Source organism: Xiphophorus hellerii, chromosome 9 (genome assembly GCF_003331165.1).
Source record: "Xiphophorus hellerii strain 12219 chromosome 9, Xiphophorus_hellerii-4.1, whole genome shotgun sequence".
Lineage (NCBI taxonomy): Eukaryota > Metazoa > Chordata > Actinopteri > Cyprinodontiformes > Poeciliidae > Xiphophorus > Xiphophorus hellerii.
Window position 1 is genome coordinate 12,848,481 of NC_045680.1, and position 18,973 is coordinate 12,867,453.

An 18,973-nucleotide genomic window follows, 5' to 3' on the forward strand; every position below is an offset into this window, starting at 1 on the left:
TGGAACCAAGAGTCTCATCAGCCTACTCTGATTTTACTCGATGAAAAATTGCTAAGAGGATAGGAAACAGAATAGAAATGAAAGAAATGTGTGCATCACGAGAAAGTACAAAAATACACAATGGCAAGATTGTTAAGAAATAAGAATAAAAATCATAACATTAAGCCAGAACTCAAACACAAAAATGTAAACACGAGGAAAGTGAAAAGCCAATAAATAGAAGGAGAAGAGCTGAAGAAAAAAGAAAGTATACCCTGAGAAGAGAGCATCAGCCAAAAGGATTTCATTTCCAATACAAGCATGGCATGACAAGCAGAGTGGCAAGAACAAGCACTGAGGGACAACACAACCCACACAACTGTGGACAAAGAGTCAAAGTAAAAAAGGAACTAAAAAACATGAACAGAACCCTGAAGAGTTGGTTTAAAAGAAATAAGTAAGAGACAAATTGAAAAACAAACAATAAACACATGACAGATGGAGCTTAAGAAGAGAAAAACTCAAGAATTTGCCAAACAGACAATGAAGAAAGAAAGTAAGCAAAGTTGAGGTGTATGAGTTGAGCTACACAGGAAAAGCTCACTCTACAAGAATGATGTTTCCTCTGAGTTCTGGCGAGAATAAAACACCCTTTCTGAATCAGTGTCATAGCAAATCAAATCAAACCTTAGTTATCCCACCTGTGTGTTGTTACAATCTGTGTGTATATATCAAGGTACAGCAAGAGTTTAAATATGAGGATGTTTGCATTTATGGAGTGTTTTTGATTGCTTAACAAATTTTCTTTTTCCTTAGTGAAAGTAAACATCTAAGACAGTTTGGATACATAGAACCAGATGTGTTTGAAACTGTCTGTGTGGATGACACACTTACTGAGATGTCTTCCCAGAACTTTGACACGTCATAGTTGTTGATGCTGAGGAACTCGATGAACCAGCTGATGGACCTCTTGCTGCCTCTGTCTACTGCCTCATATCGCTCAAAGTTCTCATTGTGTTTGTTCACAGAGTAGTTTGTCAGATGCATGTAAAGCTGGGTCTGTGGAAACAGAAAGGCACCAAAGCAAATATAAGAAGTCAAATCATTTATGGCAGGGCAGAAAGCTTAGAGAGACAGGAACCACGTTCATTTCTGAATCTTGTGAACCACATTGGAATGATATAAATTGCAAAACAAGATTTTCAGCCTATGTCTCTATTCCTATATCTATTGACTATGGCTAGGTCAGATGAGGTGTATTTTTGTGTATGAATCTAAGAAAATGACACTTGAACAAATTAAACTTTTTATTTCTTGTCTCCTTCTCTCATTCAATATGCATTTATGTCTCAAAAACAAAACCTACACTGATTTGCCAAAGTATGGATCTCTCATAAACTTTTTCACATTTTTAAAAATTTGAACAAGAAACTTCTGTCTAAATTTTGCAAATACCTTCAAAGTTCAGAAAATTTGTGAAACATTTTATGTATCATAAATATCATAAACGTAGGTTGGCGTATCGGATGTCTTCTTGATCTAGCCACAAGTTTAAAAGGAAGCCATTTATCAGATCAAAGCACCTACCAACATACAAAATTAATTAACACCGTATACTAAAGATGTGGAAGTCTAATAATAGTGTGAAAAATAAACATCACAGCAAACTACTTTTATTGTATTCCCAGGTGGCCAAAATTACAAGCATTCAGAGCAATCTATATTTTGTCATAGGCTGTGCATCTTTGAATTGGATGACAACAGCTATTCACCGTATAACCGTTGTTGTACCCCTGTCTTTAAACACCATCAGTCAAACTCAAAGACAACACATCCTTGTCCTTATTCTACAAAGACATAACGCCATGCCTGCAGGCCACCACAGCCCTGGATGGCTCTCTAGAGACCGTTCTCTGAGGAATTCAGCATCCATCTCCATGACGTTGCTCACTCCATCATGTGTCATACATTAAGACAATACAAGCTCATGATGTCTATGCAAGTGTGAGTATGTTCTTAAAACAAGCATGTGTCTTTCTCGAGAAAAATCTGTGTGCATGTGAGTGTTTGTCTGCAACAGTCTGTGCTTCAGCAGGTGCAGAACCTCCAGGCAAATATGACTGGTTTGATATCACAGCAAACATCTGGTATGTGGACAATTTTGCTCAGCTGTCTGTGTACAGTCTGTCTGCATACTCTGTGCTTGTGTAGGGCAAAATCTCCACTTTAACCTTAAATTATCTGCATCTATACTTCACAGAGTGTTTATGGGTGGTTATTTTTAGATTATGTTTTCTACTATTACATTACAGAGCAGTGAGTGCAACTGAATGTCATTTCAATATTCAATCACTGTTATAGCTCTGATGTAGACATCAATTCTGGTACTTAAAGAGGGATTACTGAGCTGTTATTAGTTAAAAGCTACATGTCTGTGTGGGTGTATTTATTTCTACATCTGTGTACCATATCAACAGCTTGGAAAACTGCCACACAGATAAAGGCTGCAGCAGAGACATTCTAATCTGTGACTCACCAGGTTGGCCTCGTTGGGCGAGTGGTACTTCTCGGTGCCCATGCGAACCAGACCGTCATTGTACAGGAAAATGCGAAGCGGGTCACAGGAAGTAACCAGGATGTAGATGCGCAGGTCAAATTTGTAGCCCTCCATCAGGAAGGGCTTGTCCAGGTACTCCTGAACAATAAAGTGCTCGTGGGATGGCAGCTTCTCACAGCTACGGATAAGCGAGATCCTGGATCGAGAGAGGCTTTATTAATCCTTGGGGGGGCAAATTATGGTGGCATAATAAAAGATGGCATGGTGAAGATAATTAAAAAAATGATAGATGGAAGCATAGTGGAGACTATGAACAAGACTGATGACACTGGCACTGTCTTCTATTCGTACTGAAGTCAGAAAATTGGGGCAAACAAGATACTGATTTTAGGTGTTTCATTACAATATTTCATCTGAAAGCCGTCTGAAAGCGTTGAGGGAAATATTTCTGACTTGCTCCCTCTGCCCATTCTCATGGTACTCTCTGTCTTTATGCCCCAAGATTAACTTTGGCCTGCTGCGTCTTCTGTTCAGTTAATGGATAATAACCATAAATTATACACACGGCACGTGTGATCATGGGGAGAGGATATTAAAATATGTCCATACCATACAATGAATGATTCTAAAACTCACAATAAAGACCATAAGCCTTAAGGAGAAAGAGTGTGATCTTGTGTCCATGTGAAACTCCGCAGTCACTGAGTCTTTGTAAAGAAATGTAAATAAGAACAAAAAGTAAGCCTGAAGCAGGAAACTATTTGTTTCTTTGAAGAAATTGACATGCCAAAATTGTTTGTAGTATATTTCTTCACTGCTGATCTATCAAATGTACACAAAGGGGCTACAGCAAGAATGATGGCTGATCTTAGCCATTCTCATAAGCATCTGGAGAACATTGTGATTTTTCTTCAAAGACAAATTCCTCTCTTTCTGAACAGCAAGTACGTCAGCTGCTCTGGCTGGGTCTTTAACCTGAGCACAGGTTAATAGGAGCCGACACTACTCCGTTTCAAGCTCGACTCTGATTCATTTGCTTTGGCCTCATGTCACTGGCACTCAAGACTTATAATATGCAGGCCATTTCTAGTTGGAATAAAGAATGAGTTGTGTTATTTTGTGGACATCCATGTGGCTGTGCAGCTTTTCTTTTAGTGTCGGTGAGTAGACTGTTTTTTGTGCAACGAGAGGGTGTGGGGTCATTTTCTGAACAATCTTCCACTATGTACAAGCAATGCAGCTGACCTATATCACCCATCACTTATAGGTAGGGCTGATTTAATCTAAATTGCTTGCATGAGGAGCCAGGTCGGCTCCATTGTACACATGCATGAAGTAACATGGCACACAAAAACCTAAGACTAGTCCAAGATGTGTGGACCTGAATTATAGACTATGGAGCAGAAATATAGTGGCAGCAACATGACTCTGGTTTTACAGACAGAACATGAGGTATTATGAAAATGTGCAGCCTATGTTGTGGAAATGCACTGGGAAATCTGCTTGGGACCCCAAACTATGAATTTTTAGAGGGGCCTGTCAGAAACTCAGAAACCCAATCTTGTTCTGATCAGTGAACAAAACATACCTTTGTCCTACCAGATTGCGCCAACAACAAAATTTGTCAGTGAAGAAGTTGTTACTGAAGGAAGCAAACTCAAAGTTAGCATTCTTAGTATCAGCAATGTGTCTAAAAGTCAGATGACGAATTAGAAAAGTCATGGTTGGTATTGACAACAACAACCTATTACAGTTCATTCAAGCTGAGCAAGACAAGAGACTGGATTTACTGCTCCTGGAAGACAGCTTGATTTTTGTGGATACCTTCCTTTCAAAGAGCTGTTCAAAAGACCATCATCTTTTATTTATATATTTTCAAGAAGTCAGCCACAAGGTAGAATTTAGAATAATTTGCAGTGAAGGTAAATATTAAACTTTGCTTTACTGTTTTTAATGCAGAGAAATGTTTTAGGTACAAATGCCCCCGAGACTTCTACATGCTATGAAATCATGTAGACAACTCAGATGTCCACACTGCATCTTTTGCCTGTTCCATGTCTTACGCCATAGAGCAGCAAATGAAAAAGCTATGTCTGCTTGTCTAATACTCAGAAAAAAACCCTGAAACACTCTGATTCTGTCCCCATCATTCGTGTTCCCAACCCAACAATTGATATGGTTTGTTTGTGAATGTCACAACAGTATGAGGGATAGCGCGATACTTTCAAATACCACAAAGCCTGAATGCGTGACAGCAAAGTTATTATGTTCTATCTGTAGAGCTTTCTATTTGTCTGTCATGAAACCTGTTGGATTTTTTAAAAAAATGGTGGCAACCTTCCGGGAATCTCAAAGTTAAGGTAACATTCTCTCCATAGTGTCCCAGCTGCTGGGTGGCAGAGCAGTACCACACCTCTGGTAACATAAAAGTAAAAATATTAAAAGTTGATAAACAGGAAGTGTTTGGCTCGCCCTAGTTGAGAGTTCAAGACAGGTTGCAAGAATGTGAGTCCCATTCACAACCGTAATTAGTAATTACCCACATTCACGGCAGAAAGGCTAGAAAAATTGCTCAGTGTTGTCGATTATAACTTTTAAAGAAAAGTAGAAATACAGAAAATCAGCATTAGCAGGTTGAAACTCAAAAATGCTGACATTAGACATTTGTCACAAAACTCTAATCAGTGTATCCAACATTAAATATCATAATTTATCCACTGATTTATCCACTCAGTTTATTTATGAAGCTGAAAGCAAAAATTTAGATTGTATTTAGAAGTTTCAACAGAACAGAATGAAAACCAACATTTGAAGTAAAATGAAAAAAACTTTTCATTTTGCCCTCATCAACCGAGTTGGAAGAACCGTTTCATGCTTGCAGATGTACTTTCATGTACATGTTCAGTTCTTACTCCTGCCAACTAAGAAACTGCTCCGCTACAAATGACCACTTCACTGACCCGCTTATCACAGTACTTGAATGAAAGAGAGCAGAGGGGAAGTTGTTATGGGCCTGACCGTCAATATGAGGGGCCCTCTTAGCTGGCTGACAGCTGGCTGACTGATGAGGACAGGGTTAACAGCGTTAGTTAGTGGAGCTGAAGTAGCTGAGGAGAAGACGGCATGATTGATGAGCTGGGGTGTCAGATAATCACAGCCCACTCTCCCCCTGCCTATTTAATTTGACACTGGAGGGGAGCTTGCCTTTTTAAGCTCTGCACGCACTTTTATTTTGTTTCCCCTTATAACAAGCTAGGCTTCAGACATAAACAATAACTTCATTTAGTTGGTCGACAGAAAAATAAATTACAGGGGGTAGATATAACTTAATTTCCTGCCGCGTCACACCACAGGGAAAAAAAAAAGAGAGAAAAATCTAATTTTGCCAGCTGCCTGCCACTGAGTGGTCGAGCTAAACTCATCATATTTCATATTCTTAATGTATTGCAATAATTCAGCCTTTATTCTTTAATAAATAAGGGCTTAGTGCAAGCATGGAGTTATAAGTAATGCCCACATTATACTAGAAAGGACAAATTCAAAGAGAACTAGAGGGAGAGGTGAGGCACACAGAGCTATTTGTACTTCAATATCCCCACCTATTGGTGCTAGTGATGAAGTCAGTCCAAGATATTTCTTCATGCACACTCGTCTCAGCGATCACATTTTCAAAGAACAAAATGTGAAAAAGAATGATTAATACATTTTTCACAATTTAAGGCCATTCTGGGATTCTCGAGAGAGCTAAAAACTAAAACTTATTTTTAAAGGGGTTCATACTTAAGCTAAAATTCATTCTCTTTTAGTTTAAAATTTATTTCCTGAAACCAAATTATTTACAAAACCTAAATATTAAATCTGCTCTTCTATATTTTGGCTCCTTTGTCTTCAGTCTTCACATCTTTTTTATTACGTGTTGAATAATTGGTTTCCTAAAGAATAAATAAACTAGAATTTATGCAAAAATTGATCAAAAAGAGACTTTAAGCTCTTTATACCAATAACATTTTTTAGATTAAAAAGCCACTCTAAGTAATAAAAAACGCCCAGTGCTGTGAACATAGAAATGTCCTATTATTCCTTTCTCTGGCAAACTTCCTGACTTACCTATGGATGTTTAGACTCTGCTCATTTCTCCCCAGTCAGTGGAACACCTACAAAATCCCAGATAGTTGGATCTCATCCAGCTCCTCTAATTCTTTTTAAATTGAGGGAGCTTTGTGATCAATATCAAAGTCCCCATCACTTAAAGAACAGATCAAACGCTTACTGAGCCTTATAATGTTGAGATTTTATTGGCAATGCTTGTGGTGAGATGATGTAACCGGTTCACTTTCCAGGACATATGAAGGAGTGAGTGATTTTCAAGCGAATTCATCATTATTTTCAATATACAGTGCCTTGCAAATTCAAACTCCTTCTACTTCACATTTTATCTTCATTACAACCGCAAACTTTAATGTATTCCTTTTGTGTTTTATGTGATAAACCAACACAAGTAGTGCATAGTTGCTAAGTGGAAGGATAGCTGAAATAGGACACTCCACAAACCTCCACCAAACCTCCACCAGCATATTCATGTGTTAGAGTAGTCATGTCAAAGTCTCATTCGAATACAGAATTTGCAGCAAAAATATTAGTTAATTATATGCTACCGTTGAAGTTTAGGGTTGTAACAACACAAAATGTGGAAAAGTTCAGAGACCATCAATCCAAAAATGGCCATTATTTAACACTGTCTTGCAAGTCATTCAATTATTTCACACTCCTGATCAAAACTGTGCACAGGAAGAGCTTGTTACATTAACTAGTTAACCTATTCTGAGAAAAAATGAATAAATACTTCCAGATTTTCTCTCCCAGAATGCCAAAATCCAGAATAAAACTTTGACGTCACAATTTGAGCTCGCTTCTTACCCCATGGGAGTGAAAGCATGAAATATACATTCAGGAACGACATTTAGCTCATCTTTTGATAAAGAGATGCTATTGAGAGTATGTGTTCCCCTGCAGCAGCCATCTTTGTCCATTTTCTAGTCTGACTGGCCTCTGCTGATGGAGCCTCATAAAGGAATCCAATAATCACATGCAGAGACCTTGAGGGGAAGCAACTACAGTAACTGCCAGAGACCACAAGCATTTGTGTGTGGCCCCCACTGGCAGTGATAACCGCTGATTTATGGCAGGGGTGACCATCGAGGACAATGAAGCCCCACAATGAGATTCGCCACACCCTCTCAGCTCTAATACTCAATCTGTTACCAGCCATCCTCCATTTCCATAGACACCCATGCCAGGGTCACAAACCCCTTATTGCTTTGTTTTTGTTGTGCTTGTCCTCTATTTGCTCTGCTGCTAATTTACTCCCTCCTCCCTTTTCCTTTCCCTTCTCCACTTTTACCCTTGCCCTCTCTGTCAGTCTTGGAGTCAATGCGCATAGATTACTCAGGAACACTTGCAATAGCCACTGACATACCCATGACCCATGGCTCCATTGGCAGGTTTGAGAATAAAGGTCTTCAGCTTGCGTTTCCTGCGCAGCTCTTTGACATAGTTCTGGAACTGTGTATACTCAGCAGGGAAGATCCAGGTTCTGGGTGTGAAGTTGTACTCCTGAGGCTGGCACCTGATCATTCTGCAAGAATAAAAGAGCTAGTGAAACTTTCCTCTAAGAAGTGTACTTTCCTCTAAGAAGCAATAATTTATCATATTAAAATAATCTGGAAGTTGAGTCTGGCACTTATTAGGATTTTCTTTTTTTTTGTCAAATTAAAAGATGAATGTTGTGCTTTCAAAGCAGACCTGACCATTTGCTTTGAATTGTGAAGTGCTACAAGTACCCAGCTGTAACTTCTTATAATACCAGCAGGCTTTTGAATGCTTGCGTTGCTTCTCTGTAACTGATCCAAAGCAATCACATGCGCGTATTAAAGAGGGACAAAAAAAAAAAAAAGAAAAACTCACTTGGACATGTTTCTTGCGAGGCAGTCTTTCCGGCAGATTTCGCCCATGCCAGGGAAATGGTTAATTCTCTGCAGAGGGACAGGCAGACATAATAATGTTGTTAGGGCCATTAAGCCACTCAATTCCACCCCCACCCCTTCATAAAAATGAGCACATTAAAGGCAGCAACCTGAAGTGAGCTTACAATGTTCTGACATTTATGCCCAATTACAGACTCAAAACAAAAAGGTGACGCTAAGACCTTTCCCAACCCTTATTTAGTTTACCATGTTTTTTTTTTAATACTTTAAAGGTTGGGGAGGGAAGAGGCGAGAAAAAAAACAATCAATCTCAACTCAGAGGGGCCAAGGTAATTGGTTCTGCATCGCAAGCTCCTGCAGTGACAGTTGAATGAATTGCTTTGAATGTGCCGAAAGGGGGGTGGATGTAAAGCAAAAAAAAACTCAAGAGTTTTCTGTATTCTTTGACCAAATGAGCCTGAACAGGGGTGGTAATTAGGCTCGTATGAACTGAAAATTTGACAGCAAACTCTCAAAGTACATCACCAAAACTGAAAACGAGGACAATTTTACAATGGGAGGGGAGAAGAGGTAAAAAAAAAAAGACAAAAAAACGAGAATACAAAGTGTATAAGGAATGCGTGATTATTATCCAAATGAGACAGACATAATTAGAGATTCGGAAGAGACTGCACAATTATGCCAGTGCCGCAAGACTACATGGCGTGTAAGCGCAAATCAAAACCGATTGTTGAGGGAATTTTACTTTTCTTCTGAGATTTTATCTCATGAAAGCCACAGTTCCATGAAGACGTAGACGGAAAAAAAAGGCAAAGCATCTGTTCAATGTGAAACATTAGCAACATTGCAACATACTAAGCATCAATAGCATTCACAATATTCCATCTTCTTTCCTGAACTCTTGGTGCCCCTATTTTAACAAGGCATCCTCTTCCTGACTAGCTTGTGATTTAATCGATCATTAGTGGCCAGTCTAATCAAATAAGTGCTTGGAAAGACAGATAGCTAATGCTCACAGCTACGGGAGGGCAGCCAAGTTCACTGAACAACATGCAGGGGTCAAACAGAGGTAAAATAACTCTCAGACCGGCAAGAAAACCGAGAGCAGCCGTTGTTGTTAAGGCCCGTCTTATCAGCATCACTAGTGACATCTGAAAGCTGCCCGGGCAGCCCCTGTTGTTCACAGGCTGTCAGTCTACCTGTCAATCTCTCCATCTCTGTATGGCCTCTGCTGTAGCCTCTCACTATCTTGATGATTTTTTCATACTGGCTATTTCCTACTCTAGCTACAATAGTGCCTTAGGAGTAGCATCTAGGAGCTTCCACTTTGTAGATAAATATATATGATATATTTTATGTTTTGGTAAAACGTTTCTTAATGAATCTCTATGGTTTGTTGAATATATCCGCCATTTACCACTCTTTCGATATTCATTGTGATAAAAGCATCTTCATAAGTGCAGAGCTTCACCTCTTGTCACAATATATAGTACCTTGCAAGTGTATTCATACAACTTCAAACACATTTTTTTGTGAATTTCATTTGGAGTTTATGTGATTGACCAGTACACAGCATTGTGGTCTGGATCAGTGCAACCGTAAACTGAAATAGTTTCTAAATTGTTTTACAAATAAAATCTGGGTGTACTTATGTGTTCATTCCCTTTCAATTAAATACCTCAGAATAAAATCCACTGCAACCAATCACTTTTGGAGGTCACCTAACTAGTACAAAAAGTCTATCTGTGTAATGTAATCTTTATAAATGCAGATGTTTTGTGAAGGCTTTTCTCAACAGGTCAGAGAAGCTGGTCAGAATTAATGGGAAGATGGATGGATCTAAATGTCGGGAAATACTTAAACAAACTGATAAAGGCCTACAAAATACTTGAGCCTGAGGAGAAGGTTCACCTTATAACAGGATTGAAATCCTAAACATACTTCAAAAGCTAAAAATTGTTAGACTGGCCCAAAGTCCAGACATACATCTATTTTAGAATTGTGTATCATTTTCCTTCTATTTTACAGAGTACTTTCCGTTGATCTATTACTTAAAATCAAAGTAAAATACACTAAGGTTTTTGGCTGCAATGTTAGAAAATGTGACAAAGTTCAGGGGGTTTGAATAATTTAGAAAGGCATTATAAATTACCTCACCAAAAACAATATGGTGTTTTACCATTTCGTCCAACTTACTTGATTGTTGATTAAACCTTTTTTCCCATGAATTTAAAACAAACATCACATAGTTTAATGACATTTCAGAAAATCTAATTGCACTGGCAGTCGTTTTATATACAAGACTATTTGTGTTAGACTGCAGTGACAGGTCCAAGGTCTGCTGACATATTTGATCCACTTGAAACATGTGCTGTGAAGTGAAATGTGGTAAGCATAAGAAGGCCAGAGAAACTGATGGGAAAGTAATGTTTAAAATCAATAAAACACATTTTGTTTGAACCTCTCCAAGATTTTGGGGGTTTTACGCATTGTTTTTGCACGATTTAGTTTCTCTGGTTACCTCAATCTGTTCTCCAACCACATTTTACATGGAATTGCTACAGCATAAAATCACAGACCAAACACTAATAAATATCCATAATTAACCATCTAAAGCAAAGTGCCTGAAGTTAGACGTTTTTCACGATAGCATGTGAACCATTTACTACGGTTTAACAATAGCTGTTTTTTCAGCTATGGAAATTTTCTCATTCTGCAAACTACGATTCGTCTAGACTTTTATCTGCTTCCGGTGAGATACTCATGGGCATCTGATTATGTTATCAAATTCTGTACTAAAGTCAGAGAAAAAAAACAAGAGAACTTAGCTAATGATGCCCAAAACCTTCACTGCCCCAGAAATGTATTTTTGAATGGAAGGAATGAGATAATCTTTCCATGTGTTTACACTAAAGATCTCAAAACCTAACCTAAAATTTCAGGAAGCAACTTATGTGGTTTAAACTATTAAGACAGTCACATGTGCAGTACTATGTGTAGTTGGATGAAGAACCATTATTCTTGTTTTTCATGTGCTAGCATTGAGCAAATTACACAAGAATGGTTTGACTGGTTAAATATGACTAACATTATCTTAATTCCACAAAAAAACAAATCATACTTTATAACTACTGCGGTCTCAAAATTATTCAACCTCCTAAAAAGAATTGGGTGTGGTCTCAAGCACACCTGGTGCAACCAACCAAAGATTCACTACGTTAGAGGCTTGGAACAACTGGATGAGGCTGAGAGATGAAACTACTGACGGCTGCCACCAGACTCAGGAGGAGGCAGATGGAAGACTTGCTGCAAAACCTGCTGGATGACATGGTGGAAACAGACACTGAAGATTCAGTTTTCACAGCGAGGTGCATAATAACGCTTAAGGCCTTCATGTCTGAGCTCAAAGACATAAACCACTACAAACCCAAAAGCAAAATTAAAGTCACCTCCAAATTGCTGGAAATACAAAAAGAAGCCAAAAAGGATTTGGGATTCTGTTCTGTAGATAAATGGACCAAAACTGGATGTTTGTACACCTACGCATAAGGAGGGAGGATAAAAGGAAACATTTGTAAAAAAAAAAAGAAAAGAACACCCTGCCTACTGTCCGGCATGGTGGTGGCTCAGTGATGCTCAGGGGCTACTATTCCTTCTCTAGCAATGGAAAACTGCACTGCGTGGAGGGCAATGTGGTTTCAATCAAATATCAGGAAATCCTGGGAGAAAATGTCATACCATCTGGGAGTAAGCCGAAGCCCTGACACTACAAACAGGACAATGATTCAAAGGATATCTCAAACTCCACAAAGACTTGGTTTCAAGTAACTTTGAAATACTAGAGTGGCCATTATAGTTGCCTGTAAATCCTTAATGAGATTTAAAAAAGGTGGTGCCAGCATACAAACCCAAGAAGATTTATCAAAGCAAAATGTTTGCCTACGAGGAGAAGGCTAAGATACTTTAGGTGAATGCATCAGGTTTGCAGTAAATCTAAAAGTATTTGTAACAAAGGTGTTGTATAATTTTGGGGCAGCAGTTGTAATTAAAGGAACATTTTGTGCTGAATTTTGCAAGATTAGTTCTGATCAGGTATTTAAATTGCTGTGGTTTTATTCATTTATTGCAAACACCAGCTGGTTTGTATATTTTGCCAATAAGCTTAATTTGTAGCAGAGTTTGAAACATTGTGATTGATGTGGTACAAGTGATGAGAAAGCTTGATTGAAACAGACATACATTATGACAGTTGCAACTGTTTGGGACTGCTGTTAGTTAATGAGGTCTGAGCACCCTGCAGCCTACATCTGAACACAGACACACGGTGCAACGTTTTATGCTGTGTTCTCGCTGATTAGCAGCCATTAAGAAAGTGATGCAGCACTGTTATAACACTTAGAAAATTTAATTCAAATTGCCGTGAGATGAACAGACTTTGTTCCGAAGCCGCCTGCAGCCCACGGGATGTGTCGAGAAGATTGGGACTAGAAATTAGCTATTATATTTAACATGTCATATCAAGTTTGTTATTTTTAAAAGTAATTTCAAAATAAATAAAGATTTTATAAGACTGTCTGACAGACAACAATTGGCAAACAAAAATTCCATCAACACAACCAGCAGGGCTGCAAGTTATCAAATTGAAGGTTGTTTTTTTTCAGCTATTTACTATAAAAATAATCAACTGGAACTGTTTTCTTAGAATGGTTTGTAAGTTTGTTACCTGAAACAATCTTTAGTTTTTTTAGAATATAATTATTTTTTATTCTAAAAAATAATGTGTTTGTTCCATTGCTTACGTCCATTCTGTTCCTAAATCTAACTTTTAGGAAACAAATTTATTTTTTCTCTCTTTGGAAACTCCCCTTTTACTCATTCTTCTACTGCCAGCTAAATACACAATCTTTATAAAAAGTGTATCTTAAACATTTTATTCCAACACTGTAAACATTTTATGAGAGTGAATCAGCGCTCTGTTCTTGGACATTGCACTACAAATATTTTCTTAATTCATATATGCACTGGGCCTCATCTAAGTATATTAAAAGAAAACAAATTATCTTTTCAAACATTATTTTCAACTTTTAAACACTGGCCAGTTGGGTCTACCTGATAGTTCCTGAGCTCAACAATTTTCTCATGCTGAACCGCTGAGTCATTCCAGATGAGGTTGGCAGTCTCATCATCATCCCGTGCTTTGATGAAGTCCATCTCGCTGGTGACTATTCGTACTGCATAAAAAATAAAAAAGACATTAGTATCTATTCTAAAAAAAGTACCGCAAAGAAGTTAGAATCTCCACAATAAACATGTTGAGTGCCTTGCAAGAGTATTCATATCTCTTCAACTTTTTCAAATTTTGTCAAGTTATTACAACAAAATAGATCACACAAAGTGCATATTTGCTAAACGGAAGAACAATACAAAACTCTTTACTCTAAAACCCTTCAATAAGATCTAGTGCAACAATTTCCTTCCAGAAATTGATGGATATGCAAATAAAATTTAATCTAATTGTAAATAAAGTTAGCATAGGCCTCAATTATTTTAGCCGCCAAGAGATGGTAATTTTGGAACAAATGCAGAAATGCACCACTTAGGTGGGAGAATCGGTCAAGAAAAATTATTTAATGGTGAAGGCTACAGCAATTAATTTTATAGATATACAGTATGCCAAGGAGAAAGCCATTCCTTGAAGAAAGTAAAAAAGGGTACAGAATATAGCTGGGTTAGACTACAAAGGCTCACTACCATGCATCACTTTCTCTACACTATTTTGCAGTACTTTCTATTGGTCTATACTACAAAATCCCCCCAAAAAATCTATTACAGTTTGAAGATAATTAACAAAATGGTAAAAAAGAAAGAAAACTTAAAGGTTATGGACACTTTATATGCTTAACCCTGCAAGTCACCATATCTTTAGAAATACCTCTTAAAATCTGACCAGCCATGTTCTAAAGAGCGAGGCAGCTCAAAGTTATAGATGCAAAAAAAAAGAACATGCTCTCTCTTGAACCCATAAATCCTAAACCTAACCAAGCATCACAAATCAATATTTCACTCAAACATTTTGCTAGGCCTAAATGTTGCTGTGCATTCATAAAAAGATGAATCTGGGAGGTTATAGATCAAAAAGCTCACAGCAATATTTACTATTCATGAAATGGTAGCACAGCAGCTAATCGTAATGCCTCTCCTGAAAAAGATAAATTAATTGACTGTAATGCATTCAAATCCCACCGGAAACCCTATAGCATGAGAGATAGGTGGCAACCCACTTGGACATTAATCCAGCAAGTATTCATTATTCAGCAGTTAATGAAAAATTCATATGCCCTAACAAAACAAAGTATTAATTAATTTCTTGAAAGCGTCTACAAACCTGGAGAAGGCTTGCCTAATGTTGCGTGATGGCACTTGAATGGGGAAATAAATGTTTCCAATGTGACTTCATCCATCTGTTAATGTCAGCAGAGACTAAAAGTGTTTTGCTAACTGGAACAGGGAGGATTTACATCAAAGCAGACATATGCTTACGGTTAGCAGTATGGTCCTTTAGTACAGCAGGGCAATAATTGATCCTTTTCTTGCAATTCTCACAAAACAGCCATTTTAAGTGCTTCAGCATACATTTCCCTACTGAATGGGCCCAAAGCAGATTCCAAATCCTATTTTCTCACATCATAAAACTTTACCTGGGATATTATCGGTTCTCAAAAAAGGTAAAAGAGGGGCAAAAAAAGCAAAAACAAGCGATCCATCTGGCCTGTGGTGTTAATTTTCCCTCAAAATAGGCCTGAACTACCCTCAGAATGGCCACTGTGAGGGTCCCGTCACAGCTAGATGACTGACTCACAGCTGGACTCCCGTCTACCAACAGGATGCCGACTGCCTCAGACTTCTACTCGCTGCTGCTGACTCCTTACTTTCATCGGTTGTAGTTTACCCCTGAGAACTCTGTTGCCACACAATATATTGGACTTCAGAGGAGTGCTTACAGTGCTCTTTTAGCTAATCTCAAACTGAAAAGAACGACAACTCACCGCCAAGCTAAATTACCCCACAGAAGATTTATGTAAAGCATATATGGCTGAACTCTCTCTGTGTGAGCCGTTTAGCTCAACTGCAACTATTTGGGTGTAATTTGAGACAAAGAAAAGCAAGCTCTCTCAAAAATATATCCACCTAGGCAGATTTTATTGTTAAGGAAACATTAGAGTTGGATTTGTGGTGTTTTTGCAGAACTCACTAAGCCACAGGAAGAAACCGGGCTTAAACTTCCTTACTCATTACATTTTCATATGAGAAAAACAAACCTCAAACTCAATGAAAAGTTGCAGTAAACAGAAAATTACTCTACAAAACAAACAAAAACATAGAAGAATTTTCAAGGGAGACTTTGTTTGTAGGGCTTTTCACTTGTCTATGTAGGTTAATTTCGTTTCTCACCTGTCTTCTGAACCAGTGTACTGAAAAGAAATGATGGAAACAGTTTGGATAATATCACAACTGCTGTTAGGACTGATTATTCTAATCAATTTTCATGCCTATAATCTATGAAAAGCAGCAAATCCTCTTTTTATGTCACTAAAGTAAATCTATTCAGATGCACCTGAATGGATTTAGTTCACTCAGGTGCATCTTAATAAATAAAATATAATCAAAAAGTTCATTTATTAATGAATTTCATTGGAGCATTAAAGCTTGCAGATGATAAATTCTTTAAACAGTGATAGTTGATTGCCTATGTTAGTTTCAATATTTGTATCATTTCATATGTTTTTCATCTATTACTATGTATTTTTCAGAAAATACATAGTAAAATTTGAATATTGCATAAAACCAATATAAAAATTATATTACAGAGATTGTATGCTATGCTGGTTAGAGAGTTGTCTGGCAGACAATCACTGTCATTTTGGAAGAGGAACAATATCCACAAAAGATCGCAGCTGACAAAGATGGCTGTTTAACAAGTCCTATAACTAAGTATATCAATTGGAAAGTTGAGTGGAAGAACAAAAAATGTGGTAGAAAAAAAATGAGTGCTAATGATATGATTAGCACTCAGAATGCTAATCATATCATTAATATAATTGTAAAAATCCAGAGTTTGGAGTAGAGTCAGAGGGCTTGGACTGAAGTCTGAGCAATGCTTCAAGAGCCACAAAGTCACAAACGTATCCAGGAGATGGACTTTAACTGTAGAATCTCCTGATTAAGCAACTTATAATCATAATCACTTAACCCTAATAACCCCAGGGCGTTAACAGAAACATTTAAACATTTAAAATATATAACTTTTTGTGTAATATAAAAATATGAGCTTCAAGTTTTGAATTGAATCACTGAAATAGATTAACATTTCAATAATATTTTAATTTATTGAGTTGCACCTGTAGTTAAATTCCCCACTGGCATGTTTCTTTTTTAATTTCACATACTTATGTAGTCATTATGACACCAAGGAAGTCTGAACTTTTGAGGTAGAATACCTATTTCGTATTTGGTGCCAGAGACATTGGCGGTTATTCTGCCCTTCTTCTTTTTGCTGTGCGCCTTCCTCTTCCCACTGCTCCGGTAGGAACCCACAGATGGGACATTCACGGGGGACGCTCCTTGATCCTCTGGAGGAGATAACACACAACATAACTAGATACAAGCGCAGCTTGTGTTCCAGAACAGGGAAAGAAGCAGAACTCTAATGTATTTTCCTTGTTCCTGCAGGGGATTTAGAGAGTTTTGTTTATGGGGGAAGAATGTAAGTGGATTATTCATCTTGCGTGCTGTAGTTCCATACATCATAATCCTTAAATTATTACAGTTTCGGTGTGTGTGTGTGTGTTTGCGTGGGTGGGTGTGTGTGTGTGGAGGTAGATTTAAGTATGTCACAGTGCATGCACAAATTCAGCGTGAGCAACTAATACGCTGACCCTGTCAGTCCTGAGAGGAATGACCCTCTCTTACTCACCTCCATCATTAGGAGGGGAGGGCATCTCAGGGGCTAAAAGAGAGAAGGGGTAAACCAAGCTTTTTGCCAGGCTTGGTGGGCGGGCCTCACAAGGTGCTCACAGCACCCCCTCCAAGGGCTCTCTCACACTCGCAGTAGTTACTCTTCCCCGTCCCCGGCTGCGTGGACAATGTGGTTCAGAATAGCCCGATGGATCATCTGAGAATCTCCTTGGCCTGCTTCAGCAGCATAAGCAGAAGAGTCTGAGTGGGCAGGGGATTCGGCATGGGTAGCAGCGGTGGGAAAGGGCACAGAGGGGAGTAGGATTCCTCAGGGGTCTGCACGGCTTGGACTTATTTACGACTGCCAGGGCGGAAAGGGAGGGAAGGGCAGGATAAGGGGGTGGAAAGCCTGTGAAGGAGATGAAAACACATTGTTTATAGGTGCAAAGTTTAGAGTCATCTAACCAATCAAAGACGAGCAGCATGAAGCTCAGAAATTCCACAAACAATACTGCAAATTAAATTATTCAATACTGTGTCGGCTGGAATCATCCTGATTTCATGGAATCATGGTGAAAATATTAATGGACTACTCAAGCAAACTGTTTTGAGCATCACATTGTTTCGAGTGCCTGCTGGGTTTAATCGTGTGGCTACAAGGTCACTGGATTCAAACAGATGGTATCTTCACAGTGGCTTATTGAGATGTTACCTCAAGGAAATTAGCATCAGTCAGCCGCCCAACTCGGTGGTTGTCTTCAAAGCCTTTTTGGAATGAAATCTGATATTGTTGTCTTGTCATGTCCAAGTTACCAGTATTGCTGATTTGAGCAGCAAAAGGACTAAGTGACAAGAATTTTTTTTTCAGTTTCAGGTCATGTTTTTTTGGAGGGGGGGAGGTTCAAACTGCACCTCTCAGGGTGGCAGCATGTTGGACAAGCTCTGCTACTTTCATGTTCTGTTTCTTCATTTTCGACAACACCAGGTGTTTCCTAATTGCTGCTGCTGCAGGATTTCTCAAACATGCATGACAGAATCAAAGCAACACATATCAAAAACATACCTGGATATGTTTTTGAAGGGGAAATAACATTATAACATGGTACAAAGCTTGAAAATAATACATAATACCTCACCCCGCTTTAAAGGCCTTCTGCAAAAACAATCTCTGGTCAAACATTACTTTTCAATAATTTTTTCAATTTAACCAACTCCAAACAAAGTGGCATACAGTTCTAAATAAAAAGTTTAAAAAAGGTTGAAGTTATTCTTTTAGTTTTTATGCAACAAAAAAAAAGTTACTAGGGCTTTTCTATATACATTTGTTTGCAAGTATTCATGCCCCTACATTTTTTTTTTACACTTTGTCATTGAACAACCAATGACAGCCAATGACAATGGACACTACTTTGTATTGAGAAACCTCAATACATTTTACTAGGATTTCATGTGACAGACAATTACAAAGTAGTGCATAACTGTACATTTTTAAAACAAG

The 18,973-nt window shown here is 38.1% G+C and overlaps 1 protein-coding gene across 5 annotated transcripts in view; it reads right to left on the reverse strand.

Moving 5' to 3' along the window:
• ttll7 (tubulin tyrosine ligase-like family, member 7) overlaps positions 1 to 18,973 on the reverse strand; it is an 88,673-nt gene that overhangs the window by 63,603 nt on the left and 6,097 nt on the right. For all 5 annotated transcript variants that reach the window (XM_032572661.1, XM_032572662.1, XM_032572660.1 and 2 more), the window contains exons 2-8: positions 17,495 to 17,884; positions 17,019 to 17,150; positions 13,630 to 13,751; positions 8,501 to 8,568; positions 8,013 to 8,171; positions 2,516 to 2,732; positions 874 to 1,038 (exon numbers count right to left, since the gene is read on the reverse strand). In XM_032572661.1, coding sequence (XP_032428552.1) covers positions 874 to 1,038; positions 2,516 to 2,732; positions 8,013 to 8,171; positions 8,501 to 8,568; positions 13,630 to 13,751; positions 17,019 to 17,150; positions 17,495 to 17,519 — 888 coding nt within the window. In that variant the 5' untranslated portion in view covers positions 17,520 to 17,884. The remainder of the gene's footprint in view (positions 1 to 873; positions 1,039 to 2,515; positions 2,733 to 8,012; positions 8,172 to 8,500; positions 8,569 to 13,629; positions 13,752 to 17,018; positions 17,151 to 17,494; positions 17,885 to 18,973) is intronic.